The sequence below is a fragment of the Sminthopsis crassicaudata genome, chromosome 5, assembly GCF_048593235.1.
Source record: "Sminthopsis crassicaudata isolate SCR6 chromosome 5, ASM4859323v1, whole genome shotgun sequence".
Classification (NCBI taxonomy): Eukaryota; Metazoa; Chordata; class Mammalia; order Dasyuromorphia; family Dasyuridae; genus Sminthopsis; species Sminthopsis crassicaudata.
The window spans coordinates 235,624,870-235,643,881 of record NC_133621.1 but is presented as its reverse complement, the minus strand read 5'-3'; the positions used below and the strand labels follow the sequence as shown (position 1 = coordinate 235,643,881).

Genomic DNA, 19,012 nt, shown 5'->3' with positions numbered 1-19,012 from the left:
CTGTCTGTGCTGGTCTTTTTTTTTCCTCCCCTCGGAACATCCCTTTTCTGATGAAATTCCAGATTCTCTTCAGCTGGTAAGTTGTGCTTCTAATCCTTGTGGTTTTTCCAGTCCAGCGTTATTTTTGAGGCTGATTTAACTAGTTGGTATTGAGGGTAAAAGGGAGCTTAGAAATTTGCATGTATGTTCTCCACCATCTTGGCTCCGCCCCCCCAGTAATTTTTTAAAATACTATTTGTTGCTAGAGAAAAAAGAAAAAAAATTTTAGTAGGTTTTTTTTAAAAATAGATTTAACTAGCTTAATATTATGCCTTGCCATCTAAGTAGCAGGTTTTGAAAAAAAAATACACATAAATTGAAAATATTTTTAAAAAAATTCATTTCCAACCATAATTTCTTACTAATGGGATACATGTACTTCTTGGGCAATGCACAACTTCTCAAACCTTCAAATCAGATTGGACTCTGCTACCCACATTTTCTTTTTCAACAATGATTTTCTTGCCTTTCTTTTTAAAAAATCATACTCAACACCCCAAATCCATCCTCTGAAAGATATAATACAGCATGATTTAATATTGAAACTGTAAGCTACCTTCAACCTACTAGTTGCCACAATGTCCAACAGTTGTTGTGATGTCATTGCATTTTCCTGGGGTGGTGTCCCTGTGAGCTTGCTTAAGTGCTCCAAGAGTGCTGTGGATAGAGCACAGTCTGGGAACTGATCCTAATCTTATTTCTAACATTTACTACCCTTTTGGTTTTGGGCAAGCCACTTGAGCTCTGTGTTTTGATTTTTCTAATCTTTAAAATGAAGGCAAATGTAGAATAGATAATCTCTAATATCCTTTTCAACAATAAGTTTGTTAACCTGTGATTTTTCTTTCCTCTTTCTCATTCTTCTTCCAATCTTCTATCTCTCTTCCTTTTTCTCCTCTTCCTCTTCTTTTTCCTCCTCTTCTTTCTTTTCCTCTTTTCCCTCTTCTTCATTTTCTTCTTTCTCTTCCTCTTTTTTTTCTTCTCTCTTTCCTATTACAACTTTTTCCCCCCCCCTCTTATTTGGCTGTATGAGTTGAAATAAAAATCTGAATCTAGAATGTTTAATCATCAAATAAACAAAGTTGGTGTTGCTTTCTTATTGTTTAATCACCGTCTTATATTAGATGGGTTTGCAAATCTTATGAACTCATTTGGGCTGCTTACTAAATTCCACATTACCTTTTATTCTACCATTACTGAGAGGACAAGACTAATGCTTACCTTATGAACTAATTGAATCATGTCCAATTTTTCTGTCTGGATGTAATTCTTATATTACAGGAGGAATTATATGTCCACATTGAGTGAGGTTCAATATAGAAAATAATGATATTCTACTGTATTATCTTTGATGATATAAGGAACTAAAAATTCTTATTTTAGTAGTTAGTAATTTTGATGCCTAGTACAGTTTGGAGCAAATTGGAATTTGATGCTGTTTGAGTGGTCTAGATTCCTGGTGGTTTAGAGGTTAGTGGATATAAGAGAGTTATTAAGAATCCCATTTAAATCAGCTGCAGGTTTTAGGAGTGAAAGAATTCACTCATTCCCGAAATATTAGTTGTAAAATGAAAGTTTATTGTTAGATAGAAATCAGTTTACTAAGAGACTGACTTTAAAGTGGGAAATCTATGCACTGAGAATGCAGTTCTCAGTGGACAGAAGGTCCTGGCCATAAAGGGAGCTACCAAGGTCCATCTGCAAAAGACCTTCGTTAATGGAAGCTATTATATTGAGTGTCTTAGTGGGGGTTGGGACAGTCCAGATCTCCTATTGGAATTCAAAGGGATGCTTTTTGACCAGGATTTGTAATTGAATCAAACTCCCTGGCATCCTGGAAACATCTTATCTAGGGAGGATATGCCTTCCTCAGGAAAGGGCTGAGAATCTGAAAGGGATCACACACAGATCAATAGGAAATACATTTCCTTAAAGGAACCACAACCCACTTCAAATTGACTCAACCCTCAAATTAACTGTAATTGAGGAACTTCAGACATCCTGCAATATTGGGTCACGGGGAAGATCCTGGGATGGCATGAGGTCATTTTTGAAGAGGCTGCATTTGAATTGGAGCATTTTTGGGTCTGAGCCAGGGAGAAAATCTGGTAGACAGTTAAGGGAGCAAGTATTGCATTCAGTAGATTCCAAGTTCATTTAATTATTCTTAACATTTTTATACTGATAAAAGAGTGAGAGTCATCAGAATATAATAAAATTATAAATATAATATATATAAAAAACTGTAAGTATAATATATATAAATATAAATAAATCATAATAAAAATAATCAAATTGGAGACTGCATAATAATTCTTAAATTATTATTAATATAATAAATAAAATAATTATATAAAATATAACTATAATACAATAATAAATTATTATTATTATTATTATTAAAAAAATTTGTGCCCTCTAAATTTTCATGCTATTTGGAGGAAAGCTCCAGGTGTGAGGCACCTTTTGGATTTATCTCCTAAATCACTCCTAAATTTAGGGAATGGTTAGACACCAGAAGATTAGAATCTTGAAGGGTATTTTCATTCAAACTGATTTAAAAGAACATGGAATTTTTCAAGTAACATTGCCTACTGGATGTCATTTTCCTACATTGAAATATTTTCAATTTAAATTCAATTGATTTTTGTTCTTTCATTTTTTTTTTTTTTTTTTTTTTTTTTTAGTGTTACTTCTTTACTATTGAGTTTGGACTTTGCAAACAAGAAGGGCAGCTTCGAGCCTATGGAGCAGGGCTCCTTTCTTCCATTGGAGAATTAAAGGTATGTGTTGCTGCATGCAAATGTCGTGCCTAGGAATTTGGTTCAAGGTCATGGAAAATATTGATTTTTTGTCCTGAGTATTCATACTTCTAAATATCTCTTAAATAATTAATACCAAAGATTTATCACTTTAAATGTGAGTGCTGACTTAACTTTTTACACTTCAAAAAAATGGGGCATGCATTTATGGTTTTCATAGTGTGATACAAATAGATTAGTAACAAAGGGCAGCAATTAACAGAAAGACCATGTGTGTTTATGTTTGATTTATAATTTTTAGATGAAAACTGGAACAGTCTAGTTTGCTAGTTTACAAAAACTGGAACAGTCTAGTGTAGTTTCCCCCAAAAAAGTTATTTTTAAATTCACATACACATAATATTTTGGGACATCTAAAATGTATTTCATGTAAATTTAGCAAGCATTTATTAAGTACTGTGTATGTTTAAGGCCCTGGACAAGGTAAGGGAGATGCAATGATAAAAATGAACTACTTCTTGTTCTCAAGGAGCTTACATTCCACTGGGGAGAATGCAGCCCATAAAGGAGTATTTGTATTTACATATGTGGATTTCATTGGAATAATAAGCACCAGTGAGGAGTTCCTTCTACCAAAGTTTTTGTTGTTGCTCATTTGTGTCTTGATTCTTTGTGAGCCTATTTGAGGTTTTCTTCAAAGATCCTGGAATAGGGCAGCTAGGTGGTGCAGTGGATAGAGCACCAGCCCTGAAGTCAGGAGGACCTGAATTCAAATCTGACCTCAAACACTTAACACTTTCTAGCTGTGTGACCCTGGGCAAGTCACTTGCCTCAGCAAAAAACAAAAAAGCTTGGAATAGTTTGCCATTTTACAGAAGAGGAACTGAGGCAGAATTAAATGACTTGCCCAGGGTCTCACACAGCTAGTAAGTATCTGAAACTAGATGTGAACTCAAGTCACTCTCTCCACTGTGGTACCTACCTGTTCCTCTGCCAAAGTAGGTCAGCACCTTCTCTGTAATTTCCTTTCAGTGTGGCAATACCAGGATGTGTCACAGACAGGATATGGTTTCCTGGCTTTGAGGTCAACTCTTTATTTATACTACCATGCTGTCTCTGGCACCAACATTACTAGAAATTTTCAAATTTTTAGGCTTCAAGTTTTTAAAAACTCTACACCTTGAAAACCCCAAGGTGCCAAAAAAAAAAAAAAAAAAAAAAAACAACCCCCAACAACAACAACCCAATCTTTTGACCACTAATACAGACTGAGAAAAAGGATTATTTCTCTCATATTAATAAGCCTTTATTAAAATTGAGGAGACCCCAGTTTTTTTCCTTGTTGAATGTATCAAGGGCAGGGCCACGGGAAAACAGGATTAACATTCTCCTCATCTGATTATTGCTACTCCACCCAACTTGTACGAGTTTGGGTTGGAGATACAGGTTTGTTATCTTAATTGTTCAAGACTGGGGTCTGTATAGGGATATTCTCTTAGCCCTTCATTGGACTCATTGTTAACCAATCAGAGTTGTTTGCTATCATTAGACTACCCTTCATTTAAGGGAATGTAAGCCATAAACCCATCATCATGATTGCCTTTGGCATTTGAGAATGTCACTGACCTTTTTTTTTTTTTTTTTTTTTTTTAATGGTGGCATTACTAATAGAATGACTAATTATCCAGAAATTATGTCTCAAGCTTTTTTTCAACATCACAAGACACTTCTAATGAGGAGAGAAAAAACACCTCTTATAGTTTACTATATGTCCAGCACTGTGCTTGGGATTCAAAGAAAGCAAAACCCCCCCATTAAACAAAACAAAAAAAAATCCCCAAAAACCTCCAAAACCCCACAACAGTCCTTATTCTGGAGGAGCTCAGCAAGAGGTTTAGCCAGGTCTTCCACTATGCTATTTATCTGTCACAAAAATATAAAACTAATTGCACTTTATAAATGGACCTGTGATTTATTGGCAAAGAAGGTGAAAAGAGGGAAAAGAAAAAGAATATTTATTAATTGCTTACTATGTGTCAAGCTCTGTGCTAAGTTCTTTACAAATATTATCTGATTTAGGCCCTACCTCCCAGTATTTTTGTGAGGTTCCAAGGGGATAATATTTATTAAGTGTTTAGCCCAGTTCCTGGCACATAGTAGGTGCTACATCACAGCAATACTATGATATAGATGCTACTATCATTTTCATTTTATAGTTGAAGAAACTGAGGTAGACAGAGATTAAGTGACTTGCCTAGGGTCACTGTGCTTATGAGTATCAAGATTTGAACTGAGGCCAATCTGTTATTCAATAAGTGTTTATATCCTTTTAAACTATTTGTGGCCAGCATGTGGTAGAACATTCTGAATTCCTGTTGGTCTGATCAGCCATGTCGAACATCCTATAATTGGACTACAACATAGTGATATCATTTTGGTCCTTTTTGGGAATGAAAGGCAACAACCTAAGTACTTATTGAGTGCTGGAGATACAAGTACTTATCAGTTTAATTCAGGAGACAGTAAGCACATGTAAACATAACTATAGCATAAATATAAAGTTAACAAATACAAATATATACAAAATTGTTATATAAGATAGTCTGGGAGAGGACATTAACAATTGAAGTGGAGTAGGGAGAAAGATCATTTCCGAGTTAGGTCTTAAAGGAAGAAAAAAAATTCTAGAAGGTAAAAATAAAGGATAAAGTAGACATGAAGATTGATGGATAAGGGGCAAAGAAAAGGCCAGTTTGACTATAGAGAGTGTGGGATGTAATTTAATGTCCAGTACAATTGGAAAGATAGTGTGGGGCCAGGGCATATAATGTTTTAAAAGTTAAACGGAGAGATTTATATTTCATCCTGGAACTGATGAGAAGCCATTGGAGTTGAATGAAAACAGATGTCATATGATCAGATTGGTGGATCTTCCAAATTCTAAGTTCAGTTATCTACAATATTAGGCATCCTCTCATTATCTGTTGGACATCTTATTATTCATTTTCATCACTTTGGGGACATATCTATTGTTCCTTTCTCAGAATGTCAAATACTTTCTATTCTCCCCATTGACTACTTTGGAACATTTCTACAATTCAGAACAATATCAGAAGCAATAATGAGCCAGATGTAGATTAATTGCTGAATTTCCTAGAGCTGTAATGACAAAATCAAATAGAAATGGGGACCACTAAATGAAACATAAAGGTCATAAGGTCAGCTGCATATTGACTTACAAAAATATTTGTTAACATCATCTCCATTTTATTGCATTTTTATGTATTTTGCTCAATATTTCCCAATTATATAATAAGTTTAATCTGCTTTGTGGCACACTCAGGAGTATTGTGGGCCATATGCAGCACATAAGGTAATTGGGCAGTAAACTTGGCGGGTAAAAGCAGTGAGGGAATCTGAATAAGGCCTCTTACAGAAGATGAAATTTGAACTGTACTAAAGAAGTAAAGAAAAACACATGTAGAGATGAGCAGGAAGAGAATTCCAGTGGTCAGAAAATCTAATATTGCACATTGTAGAACTTCACATTCCTGATAGGTGGAAAAAAGGTAATCCAAATTAAAAAAAAAATTATACAGACTACAATTCCTTTAGTTCCTCTTTGTCCTTGCCCTAACCCAGATCCCTAACTCTCCTTAACCTAATCTTTATTTCCTAGTATTCTAGCTCAGTCCTGGCTTCAAGACAATGAGAAATGTATATTAGGTGGACAGTTATATATATATATATATATGTAGCTAGGTGGAGTAATGGATAGGATGCTGAAGTTAGGACTGAGTTCAAATTTGGTCTCTGACACTTAACTGGCTCTGTTTCTTCATTTGTAAAATGAGCTGAGGAAGGAAACAGCACTACTTTATAATATTTGCCAAGAAAACCCCAAATGGGTCATGAGTTGGACATGGTTGAAATGATTGAAACAAAACATTGGGTTGCAGTGTTGGAGTGGGATTTAGGAAGAATGAAATTCAAATTCTGCATCAGGCAATATTTGAAATATTACCTTGAGCAAGGTCACATCTCTTTCAGGCTCAGTTTCCTCATCTGTAAAATGGAGATAATAATAGCATCTATCTCACAAGCAGTTGTAGAAAATGCACTTACGTATGTAATTTTGCACTTTTGCAAAATTTAAAGGGTTATTTGTAAATTCTGTCTAATACTCTTTGTAGTCCATTCCTGGCTTTAGTTTTCAAAAAGCTTAGATAAACCCAAGATTTGGATAGTTGGAATGGATTTTTTAAGTCCAGTTTGAAAGCTCATCTTTCCCTAAATTCTCATATTATTTCATTTTTTGGTTTTTGACTTCAGCTCCCTGAAGTTAATCATTATATTATTTTATTATGTTAACCATTACGTTATTTGTTAGAGACAGAATTCCCAGCAGATGAATTATTTGGCTGACCCTTTGAGGGGCTAGATCCCTTCTGGGATGAGATTACATAGACTTACATAGAAGAGATGCCAAAGTCACAGTTGCTGAATAATTGCCTGAATCACACATTAGTCCCTTATAAGGGTTATTCTATCCAAAAAAATGAGTCATCTCCTGTTTTCTTGATGAGTACCAACTCTGAAGCTTCATAAGATCAGAGACTGATTCTTTAAAAAGTTTGGCATAGCATCTTTCCACAGAGGTCACTAATGTTAAATGTTAAAATATGTAAGCTCTTATTATCAGAGTTTCTCAGTGCTTCTTTTAGTGCTTTAACCAATGCTTTTTCTAATCTTGTCATAGGCTGCTTAACAGGCGATTCTGTTTGTATTTCTGCCTCTTCCCCTCCTCCTTCTTGCTCCACCCCTGAAGGGTTAATTGAGGGAGGAGATGGGAAATGCTCCTGTTGCTCAGAATTGTACTTAACTCCATTGTTATCTGATTCATTCTCTTCACCTAGTTTAGTTGGTACCTTCCCCCATCTGGCTCCTTTAGTCTAACAGCTTTTTTCTGTTTCAGATTTTTTTTTTTTTTCCCCCTGAGGCTGGGGTTAAGTGACTTGCCCAGGGTCACACAGCTAGGAAGTGTTAAGTGTCTGAGACCAGATTTGAACTCAGGTCCTCCTGAATTCAGGGCTGGTGCTCTATCCACTGCACCACCTGGCTGCCCCGGTTTCAGTTTTTTTAAAAAACAAATATTGCTGCATAATTTTTATCTATTGTCTTTATTAGGACTTTTAATAAAATATGGGCAATCAGGCACAGTAATAGATAAGAGTGTGGAACTTAAGAGTTAGGAAGGCCTGGGTTCATATCTGGCCTCAGACACGTTAGCTAGTTTGTATCAACCCTGTTTGCCTCAGTTTCCTCCTCTGTAGAATGAATTGGATAAGGAATGGGATGGATAAGTGATGGGACAGAAATGATATATCAGGTTTAGTTGGCAGAAAACATATTTTATGGTAGGTTTAAAAAACATACTTAGCCAATTTTTTTCCTATTATAGGAAAACTTGTGTTTACAGGCTTATTTCTCATAAGCATATATATATATATATATATCAATAAACATTTATTAAGTGCTTACTATGTGCCAGGCACTGTTCTAAGTGCAAATATATGCATATATGTTCCTATATGGACATATTGGTATGTAGGTGTATATATTATATATATATATATATATACACACACGTACACACACACACACACACACATATATGCACACATACCTATACAGATAGACAAGAGGGCATCTAGGTAGTGAAGTGGATAAAATATCAGTTCTGGTGTCAGGAAGATCTGATTTCAAATCTGGCCTCAGATATTAGCTAGTTAGGCAATTCACTTAACCCCATTTGACTCAGTTTCCTCATCTGTAAAATAGGATGGTGAAGGAAATGGCAAATTACTCTAAGATCTTTGCCACAGAGATTTGGGTTACAAAGAAATGGATATATCTGAGATAGCTGGACAACAAAAACACACACAACATGCATACACATATACAATAATACAAACACATAAATATACACACATATCCCCTACATATATACCTATACATGTACAAATGTGTATATGTGCTTGTGTGTGCGTGTGTGTGTGTGTGTGTGTGTGTGTGTGTGTGTGTGTCCTAGCTCTAAATTTGGCCAAGAACATAATTTTATCTTAAAGGTTTTTTTTTTTTTTAAGTCTTAACCAATCCTCATTTGAATGGTGATTATCACATTCTATGCTTTTAGAATTTGGGGAGAAAATAGTTTGTGTTGCTGAAAAAGTCTTATGCATTTAAGACTGTGAGGTGGCAGAGAGTTTTGAGGCAAGTCCTCTGGAAAAGGCCTTCTAAATCATGTCAACCAATCCCATTCTTTTACAGATAAGAAAACTAAAGTGAGAAAGGATGAAGGAATTGCTCAAGGTCATCCACCTTATTAGGACCAAAGCCAGGACTAGAAATCCAGGTCTCCTGAATATTAACCCTGCATTCTTTCTAAAAGCAAATGCAAAAAGAATAAATTAATCCAGAATAGATCTTTCAGAAATTTAAGTAAAAACTGGGTTATCTAATATTTCTCTGCTTTAAAGAGTGTTTGACAATTCAGAGGCGAATGAGCTATATTCTCTCGGTTTAGCTACTTTTTGTTGGAAGTTTTATTACCTTTTTCAGGCCAGTGGGCATCCTGTTTTTCACCTTGTTAATTGACTAACTGGAGCTGTTAAACATTTACAAAGGCAACTCCCAGGCCATAATGGAGAAATCATCAAAGGATAAGAGGACAGTTTTCAAAAAGGGGAACACAAATTGATAATAATTACAGGAAAAACTGCCAAGTCTCACTAATGGTTAAATTAACCATTAATATGATAAAGTGATCAAGATCTACAAATATGAGGAATAAGTGGCCAAAGAAATGTGGAAATACATTTTTGAAATAACATAATGTAGAAGAAAAAAAGAGATCGGAACCAGAATAGTAGAGCAGATGATAACTACAACCACAAAAAAAGAAAAAGAAAGAAAATGGGAATGAATGAACAAAAATCCATGATAGAGACTTAGATAAAGTGACAAGAATAGCTATGATATAATTGTGTGTTGAAATTCATTATTTAAATATTAATATAAGTTGTGCAGTAAGCCTAACTGGTTTTATTGATGTTTCATATTAATGTTATTATAAACCATTAGAAAATAATTGACTAAATGGTTCCCTAGGGACCTGAAAGTGTTTTCTTCAATATTTATTAAAAAATCATTTGGGGTAAGTATTGTATGATATGTGACAAGATTGAGGGCCATCCTTGTGATAGATTTCTTAAAGAAGACACTGACAGAGACACAAGCATAGGAAAAAATAGCCACACAAATTGAAGTAGGTCCTGCATTCCTTTAAGGTCTGGACCTCTTGGAGTAGTGGAAGAGCACATTTTTATTATTTTTCCCTAAACTGTCTGAGGTATATCCTATTGAGTCTGGGTGGCCATAATTCAGGCAAATTCATCATCAGACAAAGAAAAATCATTATGATTTCCAGTTGCCACAATTTTTCAGATACTAGCTAGCTGAAAGCTACCTGTCTACCTCAGCTTCCTCATTCATAAAATGGACATAATAATATCACCTATCTCTTAAGATTGTTGTGTCAGGATCATCTCTGTAAAGCACTTTATGAAACTTAAAGCTCTATATAAATGCTATCTATTCATCAACATTATCTTAATCCTCAGTCTTATTGTTATTATTTTTAGTTATAATCCTCATTGACCATCTCCCTTCATTTCAATAACCTTATCTGTCTCTGGAACCCCTTCACCGTAAGGAGCACATTTTGATGTGTATTACAGTTATTTGTGTTTGTGCTTTATCTTTCTTACTGTTAGTTGCTTTGTTGAGTTACAAATATCTTAGTATTTGATGTAGTGGACCAATTACTGGACTTGGTATCAGGAAGAATCTGGGTTCTGGCTACCTGACAATGGACAAGTCATTTAATTTGCCATTTAATTTACTCATTGTTTACAGTGTGAACCATAAAGCTTATATTTTATTTTTTCACAACTTTGATAGATCAAAGATCCCCATGATGTAGCTACTTCCTCCATAGGTTCAGAGCTCAGTCTATCTGTATCTTCTCATCCTTCATGATGTTAATCCATATCCTTCTGAAAATACTGAATAGGAGGTTTAATCAACAAGCTAGGAACCTTCCTCTAGAACTTAGGAGGTAGCACAGTACAGTGACAAAATCTGGGTTCAACTTTCTGTTCTGATGCATACTGCATGATCTTTTAAATTTATCTTTATAATATTAGGGGATTGGACTAGATTAGAGTCAAACTCAAATATAAATGAGGGCTACTAAAGAGTATATATAAGGATACCTGCCATTGACAGATTGATTTAGAAAACTACAAGTTAATATCATCTGTATTCTATTTTAATTTTGTTAATATTTCCCAATTACTTTTGAATTTGGTTCTGATGTATTCTTTGGACTATGCATTTGGCATACCTGGACTAGATGACCTCTAAGAACCCTTTCAATTCTAGATATACACTGATCCTAAAATTTTTTGACATTGCATTGATCAGAAGGGTATGTGGACCCTTTATCACTTATCCTTTACTATAGTTCGAGGACTGGGACACCTACTTTTCTGGTCATATGCTGTTCTGGTGATTTCCCATATGTTACTTTTCCTTTGCTGTTGTTCATTAGTAATATGCTGCTGCCTGCTCATGCTTGCCATGCACCTCTCCATTGCCCTTTGGGTGACCTACAGTTTTAATTCTTTGGAGACTGTGGTGTTCCATGACTTATAGGCATATGGCATCACTGGACGAATATTGCTATTAAAGCTAGAAGCTTGGGGTCATTAGAAGTACCATGCAATTTTCCAAAGACAATCTCCCTACTTTTCTTCCTCCTATTCAGTTTGGGACTAAATCACTGTGCATCCACCGTGTTTGTCCAAGACACATACACATACATATCCACCACACACACACACACACATACACACACGTGTACACAAACATACACACACATACATATACTATTAGACTGTCCATCTAACTGCCTATAATAGCCTGGATGATAGGCATTCTTTGTCATATTTTAGGCTTAAAAGACCTAAATACTATTTTTTATTTTCTTCTCCCAGTATTACATTAGTTGAATGATATTACAATTATTGCCAAAATGGTTATAGTTATAAATAAAATGCTCCAAGAATACTGATTTTTCTTAAATCTTGGGTCAGTACTCTGAGTGCTATACTCTAGCCTCTGGGTGCCTGCTATACCAGGCTTTAGCAGAGTGTCGAATTAATCTACTGGGCCACTCTTGATCCATATAAATCCCCTTTAGCAGTGACAGAAGATGATATGAGATCAGTTGGGTATATATCTACTATAGAATTTCCATAGTAAGAATTTTTCCATGATAAAAACTTTATTGATTTTACTACCAAAAAAGAAAAAAAAAAAGAAAAATTCTATAGGTGATTTGAAGAGAGCTTTACAGTAAGTGAGATTATTAGCATCTTTTGGATGTTTTGAAGAGTGGCAATATGTATTTTTGGTGCTCCTCACTTTTATTTGCTACCCTAAAGAGTCCTGTTAGGTTCTAATGATTAAAGTAATGATTAGAGCACTAGAATTTGAGTCACGAAGACCAAAGTTTGAATCCTGCCTCAGACACTTACTAGCTGTAAAACCCTGGGCAAATTATTTGTCAGTCTCAGTTTCCTCATCTGTAAAATGGGATTAATAACACCACTTTATAGAATTGTTGGAAGAATATAAAGAAGTTACATATGTAAAAGCTTTTTGAAAATATTGAAGGGCTACATAAATTTTAGATATTGATAATAAGAATAATGCATGTGTCTGACACATATATTGCTAATAATATATAATACTTGACCCACATAGTAAGAATTTGATAAATATTTTATTTATTTATATGTAAAGCACTTCAGAATCTTAAAACATATGTTAGCTATTATTAGTAGTAATATGTAGAAAATGCTTTGCAATTATATGTAATGTAAATATATAAGTGCTATATTTCAGCCATTACTTTTAATAGCAAACATTTACATAGTATGATGAGGTTTTCAAAGGGCTTAATACATATTATCCCATTTGAACCATCCAATAAGCCTGCAAAGTAAGTACAAATTATCATCTCCATTTTTCAGGTAAAAAAACTGAGGTTAGAAAAGGGAAGTGACTTGCTCCTGATCTCACAGTAAGTGATGAAGGTAGGATGCAAACTCAGGTTTGAAAAATCCAGATTCAAACCCATCTGCTATGCCACAGTTCTTTTCTGCTATTACTCTGGAAAAATTCTCAAGTGTTGAAAACAGTGGCCGCAGATTGATTTGAAGAGGTGATGAAGTTGCCAAACTCATCATTGTATTGTCTTTCCATGTGAATAGGTGAGTAGGCAGATAGATATAATTAGAGAAATATAATATAGATAACATGTAAGCTTAATGTTTGACTAAAAAGAGAATAACCTTTAAATTTGAAAAAGAAAATAAGCCCAAATGATCTTATCATCCTTTCTATGAGAACAACAGTAATCCTCCTTTTTGAAATTAAAAAAAAGAAAAAGAAAAAAGTTAAGATGATTTTTCTAAGTGGAAAGAATTGTTAGTCATGTGGAACCAAAGATCTCTAATGTTCAATGCACTTCAGTGAATTTAGCCCAGATGCATTTGCAGGTGTAGTGACCTTTTGCTTATAATGAAGCTATTCTGGAAGGAGAGAATGAATTCACTGGAAGATTTCTTCTGCAGTCCCAGTTTCACATATACATTTATCAAGACAGATGAAACTGGTAGAAGAGAAAAATAATAAGACAAGGTATTCTCTGTGTGTTGGGGACTCAAAAACCATTTCTGTAGTGCTCAGGCAGGCATATTTTGTTTTTCTTTTTTTAATTAATTTTTTTTAATGCACATTGCCTTATGAATCACATGGGGAGAGAAAAATTAGAATAAAAGGGAAAAACCATGGGAGAGATTAAAAAAAAAGTGAACATAGCATGTGTTGATTTACATTCAGTCTCCTTAGCTCTTTTTATGGGTGCAGATGGCATTTTCTGTCCAGTCTATGGGAATTGCTTTGGATCACTGAACCACTGAGACCACCAAGTGTTTCATAGTTGATAATCACACATTCTTACTGTTATTGTGTACCATATATTTCTGGTTCTGCTTGTTTCACTCAGCATTAGTTTATGTAAATCTTTCCAGGCCTTTCTAAAATTAACTCGTTCATATTTTTTTTATAGAACAATAATATTCCATTACCTTCATATAACAAAACTTGTTCAACAATTCCCCAATTGATGGGCGTCTATTCATCTTCCAATTCTTTGCTACCATGAAAAGAGCTTGCTACAAACATTTTTCCACATGTGGGTCCTTTTTCCTCCTTTATGATTTTGTTGGACTACAGCTCCAGTAATGACATTGTTGGATCAAAGAGTATGCACAGTGTTAAAGCCCTTTGAGTATAGTTCCAGATTGCTCTCCACAATTCTGCCAATAATGTATTAGTGTTCCAGTTTTCCCATCTCCTCCATTCTTATCTCCTGTAATCTTAGCCAATCTTAGATGTATGAGGTTGTACTTTAGAGCTGTTTTAATTTGCATTTCTCTCATCAATAGTGACTTAGAGCATTTTTTTCCATATAACCATAGATGGCTTTAATTTTGTCATCAGAAAATTGTCAGACATACTTTCTAACAGCGGAATGCTCAGTTTTCTTCAGGAAGTAATCTTCTCACTGGAGAATACATGAGGAATGTGCATGGAGGGAGCTTTTTTGAAATTTCTTCACTAAATCCTACAAGATAAAGATGAAAATTATAGAGGATGCTCAATTTTTGATGTAAGCCTAATGAGAGGAGAATTTGGAGTGTTGAAATGAGATCATACTTTGCTTACTGGTATATGCTACGTGTTTAGACTCCAAAGACAAGAAAAATATCTTAAGGATATCTTATGTCCTATTATGGATAGATAGAGATGTACAGGATAAATGAATACCAATAACTTGTACAAAATAATAGCAGGTGTAAGAGCATATTGAGTTTTGGGGAAGAATTTTTTTTTCCTGAGGTTAAGTGACTTGCCCATGATCACACAGCCAGGAAGTGCTAAGTGTCTGAGGCCAGATTTGAACTCAGGTCCTCCTGACTTAAGGGCTCTATCTACTGTAACACCTAGCTGCCCCAGAAGATCTTATTATAGGAGGGGACAACTGAGCTAGACCTTGAAGAACTATACCCTATATATTAGATAAACAAGCATGAGGCATACATTTTTAACATCCCCAATAAATAGATGTTATATTTGGTTATGCTTATTTGTTACAAGGGAAATGATTTATTGTTATTATTTTGTGGAAGAAAGAGTTATCAGAACCAAGAGTGGGAGTAATAAAAGAAAAAAAGAAGAATGTTAATGGAATATTTATGAACTATACAGAAGAGAACAAAAGGTAGTATGGAAAGAGATACTTCCAAATGGGGCAGTAATAAAATCAGTGTTTTAAATTTATTGAGTGCTTAAAAAAATCCACATACACAATTATGATTTGTGTTGTTATTTTTATGTAAAAATGGTCATGTTTGTTATCTGCATCCAAAACAAAAAAATCCTTAATTAAGGCAAATAAATGTTATCAAATTAGCAGATGAAAATATGAAGGTGGAAGGAAGGCCACCAACATTCCCTGTCTTTCTGCCTGTTTTGAAACCACAGTCACTCATCATTCCTTATAGTTCTCAGTACAATCATGTAATCAGTAAAATTGATCTGATGACTTTTCAGACAGTAATAACATTTGTTTCTCTTCTTCTTAATATTTGCTTCAGGTACAAATTGCCATTCCTTTTAATTAATTCTCTCCTTCCCTTTGCATTCCCCTAAGTCGTCTTTTATACATTATCACTCACTTTTAAAATTTGATTTTTATTTATTGGAGGCAATCAGGATTAAGTGGCTTCCAGGGTTAAGAGTGGATTTGAACTTAGGTCCTCCTGACTCCAGGGCTGGTGCTCTAGAGCACAGCACTGCCTAGTGATCCAGAATCACTCACTTTTAAAGTCACTCTAATGATGCTCACTATCTGACCTAAAAATGTCCTCTGATTATTTCCACAAATAGTTCAGTCAAAGCCCCAATTATCTCTCTCCTCAGGTAATTATTACTTCTGCCATTTAAATAAAATTTCAGGACATTGCTTATAAAGATATATTTATGAGTATATTTAGGTGGTGCTGTTCCTATTCATAGTTTAGATTTAAAATTCCATTCCTGTTGGGGTATGACTTTGAACTGTCCTTCACTATGAATTTTGCTGATCATAAATAAAATAATGCCATAATACCATTTCTCCCCTCAGTATCAAATAGACTTAAAAAAAGATAACTTCTAATTTACCTTATTCATGGGAGAGCTCCATAATTCATGGAACTCTAAATGAGGCTAAGGGAGTGGGGTTGAAAATGCTTCTGTGTTGGAATATGTTGTAACCATGTGATGTCAGTGTCTCATTATGGAGTTAACAAGTGTTGGGATATCTTTTGCAGCATGCACTGTCTGACAAGGCATGTGTGAAAGCATTTGACCCAAAGACAACTTGCTTGCAGGAATGCCTTATCACCACTTTTCAGGAAGCCTACTTTGTTTCTGAAAGTTTTGAAGAAGCAAAAGAAAAGATGAGGTAAACATATTTCCTTTCCTATCTAAAGAAGATAATTTCTCTCTCTCTCTCTCTCTCTCTCTCTCTCTCTCTCTCTCTCTCTCTCTCTCTCTCTCTCTCTCTCTCTCTCTCTCTCTCTCTCTCTCTCTCTCTCTCTCTCTCTCTCTCTCTCTCTCTCTCTCTCTCTCTCTCTCTCTCTCTCCCTTTCTCTCTCTCTCTCTGTCTCTCTCTCCTTCCTTCTTTCCTTCCTTCCTTCCTCTCTTTCTCCCTCTGTGTGTCTGTCTCTCTTTTCTCTTTCTCTTTTCTCTCTCCTCCTCATTCCCTATCTCTTTGTCTCTATTCTATCTCTTTTTCCTTCTCTCCCGCCTCTTTTTCTGTTTTCCTTTTCTCTCTTCTCATTCTCTCTCAATCTCCTTTCTCTTTCTTCTATTTTTCTCTTTTCCTTTCTCTTTCTCCCTCTGTTCTTCTCTCCCCATATCTCTCTTTTTCTCTCTTCTCTGTGTCTGTCTTTGTCTCTGTGTCTGTATCTGTTTGTTTGTTTATCTTTCTCTCTGTATCTGTCTCCCTCTCTTGCCAATGCCAACTGATTATTTAACATTTTATTATTATTATGATCATTCTGCAGAGACTTTGCCAAGTCGATAACTCGCCCCTTCTCTGTGTACTTCAATCCTTATACACAGAGCGTTGAAATACTGAAGGATACCAGGAGTATTGAGAATGTGGTCCAGGACCTCCGAAGTGATCTGAATACAGTGTGTGATGCTTTAAGTAAAATGAACAAATATTTGGGCATTTGAGGCCAGGTTTTGTCAGCCTCATCTTTCTGTCATTCAATAGCAAATGAATTCACTTCATATTATGCTATTCCTTCCGTAGCAAACCTCTATGTGCTAAATCTTGGCTAGTTACCTCAACCATGTATATCTACTTAATTGCAATTGCAGATCAAATAAAATTATGCTACTGTGTGAAGAATATGATAATAGACAATCATTGTATATGTCATAAAGAGATTAAAAGTATTCAAAGTCTAGATAGTTGGTTTAATATACTTTTGCATCCTGAAAATATATGTATCCATTTAAATATGACCTGGAAAGGGCATTGCCTCCACTAAGGCAGATCATAAGACATCTACAAATTATGATCTTAGACACTTGCTTGAGACCTGGAGAGGTTAAGTGATTTTCTCATGCTCATACAGCTAATAAATAGAGCTCTGTCTACTATATCTTGCTGCTTTTATTCTCATTAAAAATTACAAGAACTCACTGTCTCTTTGCCTCCATCTCAATGATGCTTTATTTCCTGATCTTTTAAAGAATTCATTATTCTTTTAAATTACAGTAAAGCTGGATATTCCCCTTTCTTTTTAAAAAATTCTTTATGTATTTAATTTATTTTTAAAAAATAGGTTAAAGTATAAGTTAAATACAATATATCTATACATGTCCAAACACTTGTTTTGCTGAACAAAAAGAATTGGATTTTGAAATAGTATACAATTAGCCTGTGAAGGAAATCAAAAATACAGGCAGACAAAATTAGAGGGATTGGGAATTTTATGTAGTGGTTCATAGTCAACTGCCAGAGTTCTTTCACTGGGTGTAGATGGTTCAGTTCATTACTGCTCTATTGGAACGGATTTGGTTCATCTCATTGTTGAAGAGGGCCACGTCCATCAGAATTGATCATCATATATAGTATTGTTGTTGAAGTATATAATGACCTCCTCGTCCTGCTCATTTCACTCAGCATCAGTTCATATAAGTCTCTCCAGACCTTTCTGAAATCATCCTATTGGTCATTTCTAACAGAACAATAATATTCCATAATATTCATATACCACAACTTATTCAGCCATTCTCCAATTGATGGGCATCCACTCAGTTTCCAGTTTCTGGCCACTACAAAGAGGGCTGCCACAAACATTCTTGCACATACAGAAACCTTTCCCTTCTTTAAAATCTCTTTGGTATATTAGCCCAGTAGTAACACTGCTGGATCAAAGGGTATGCACAGTCTGATAATTCTTTGAGCATAGTTCCAAATTGCTCTCCAGAATGGCTGGATGTATTCACAGTTCCACCAACAATGTGTCAGTGTCCCAATTTTCCCACATCCCCTCCAACATTCTGCATTATCTTTCGCTGTCATTCTATCCAATCTGACAGGTGTGTAGTGGTATCTCAGAGTTGTCTTAATTTGCATTTCTCTGATTAATAATGACTTGGAGCATGTTTTCATATGGTTAAAAAAAGTTTCAATTTCTTCATCTGAGAATTGTCTGTTCATATCTTTTGACCATTTATCAATTGGAGAATGACCTGATTTCTTATAAATTAGAATCAATTCTCTCTATATGTTTTGGAAATGAGGCCTTTATCAGAACTTTTGACTGTAAAAATGTTTCCCCAGTTTATTATTTTCCTTCTAATCTTGTCTGCATTAGTTTTGTTTGTATAAAATCTTTTATATCAAATTAGATATAATCAAATATTTGTATTTTGTGATCAATAATGACCTC

At 34.8% G+C, this 19,012-nt stretch overlaps 1 protein-coding gene across 1 annotated transcript in view; it reads left to right on the top strand.

Moving 5' to 3' along the window:
* Positions 1-17,283, top strand: part of TPH2 (tryptophan hydroxylase 2) — a 126,253-nt gene extending 108,970 nt beyond the window's left edge. The window contains exons 9-11 of the mRNA XM_074267627.1: positions 2,727-2,822; positions 16,370-16,503; positions 17,108-17,283. Coding sequence (XP_074123728.1) covers positions 2,727-2,822; positions 16,370-16,503; positions 17,108-17,282 — 405 coding nt within the window. The 3' untranslated portion in view covers position 17,283. The remainder of the gene's footprint in view (positions 1-2,726; positions 2,823-16,369; positions 16,504-17,107) is intronic.
* The last annotated feature ends 1,729 nt before the right edge of the window (positions 17,284-19,012 follow it).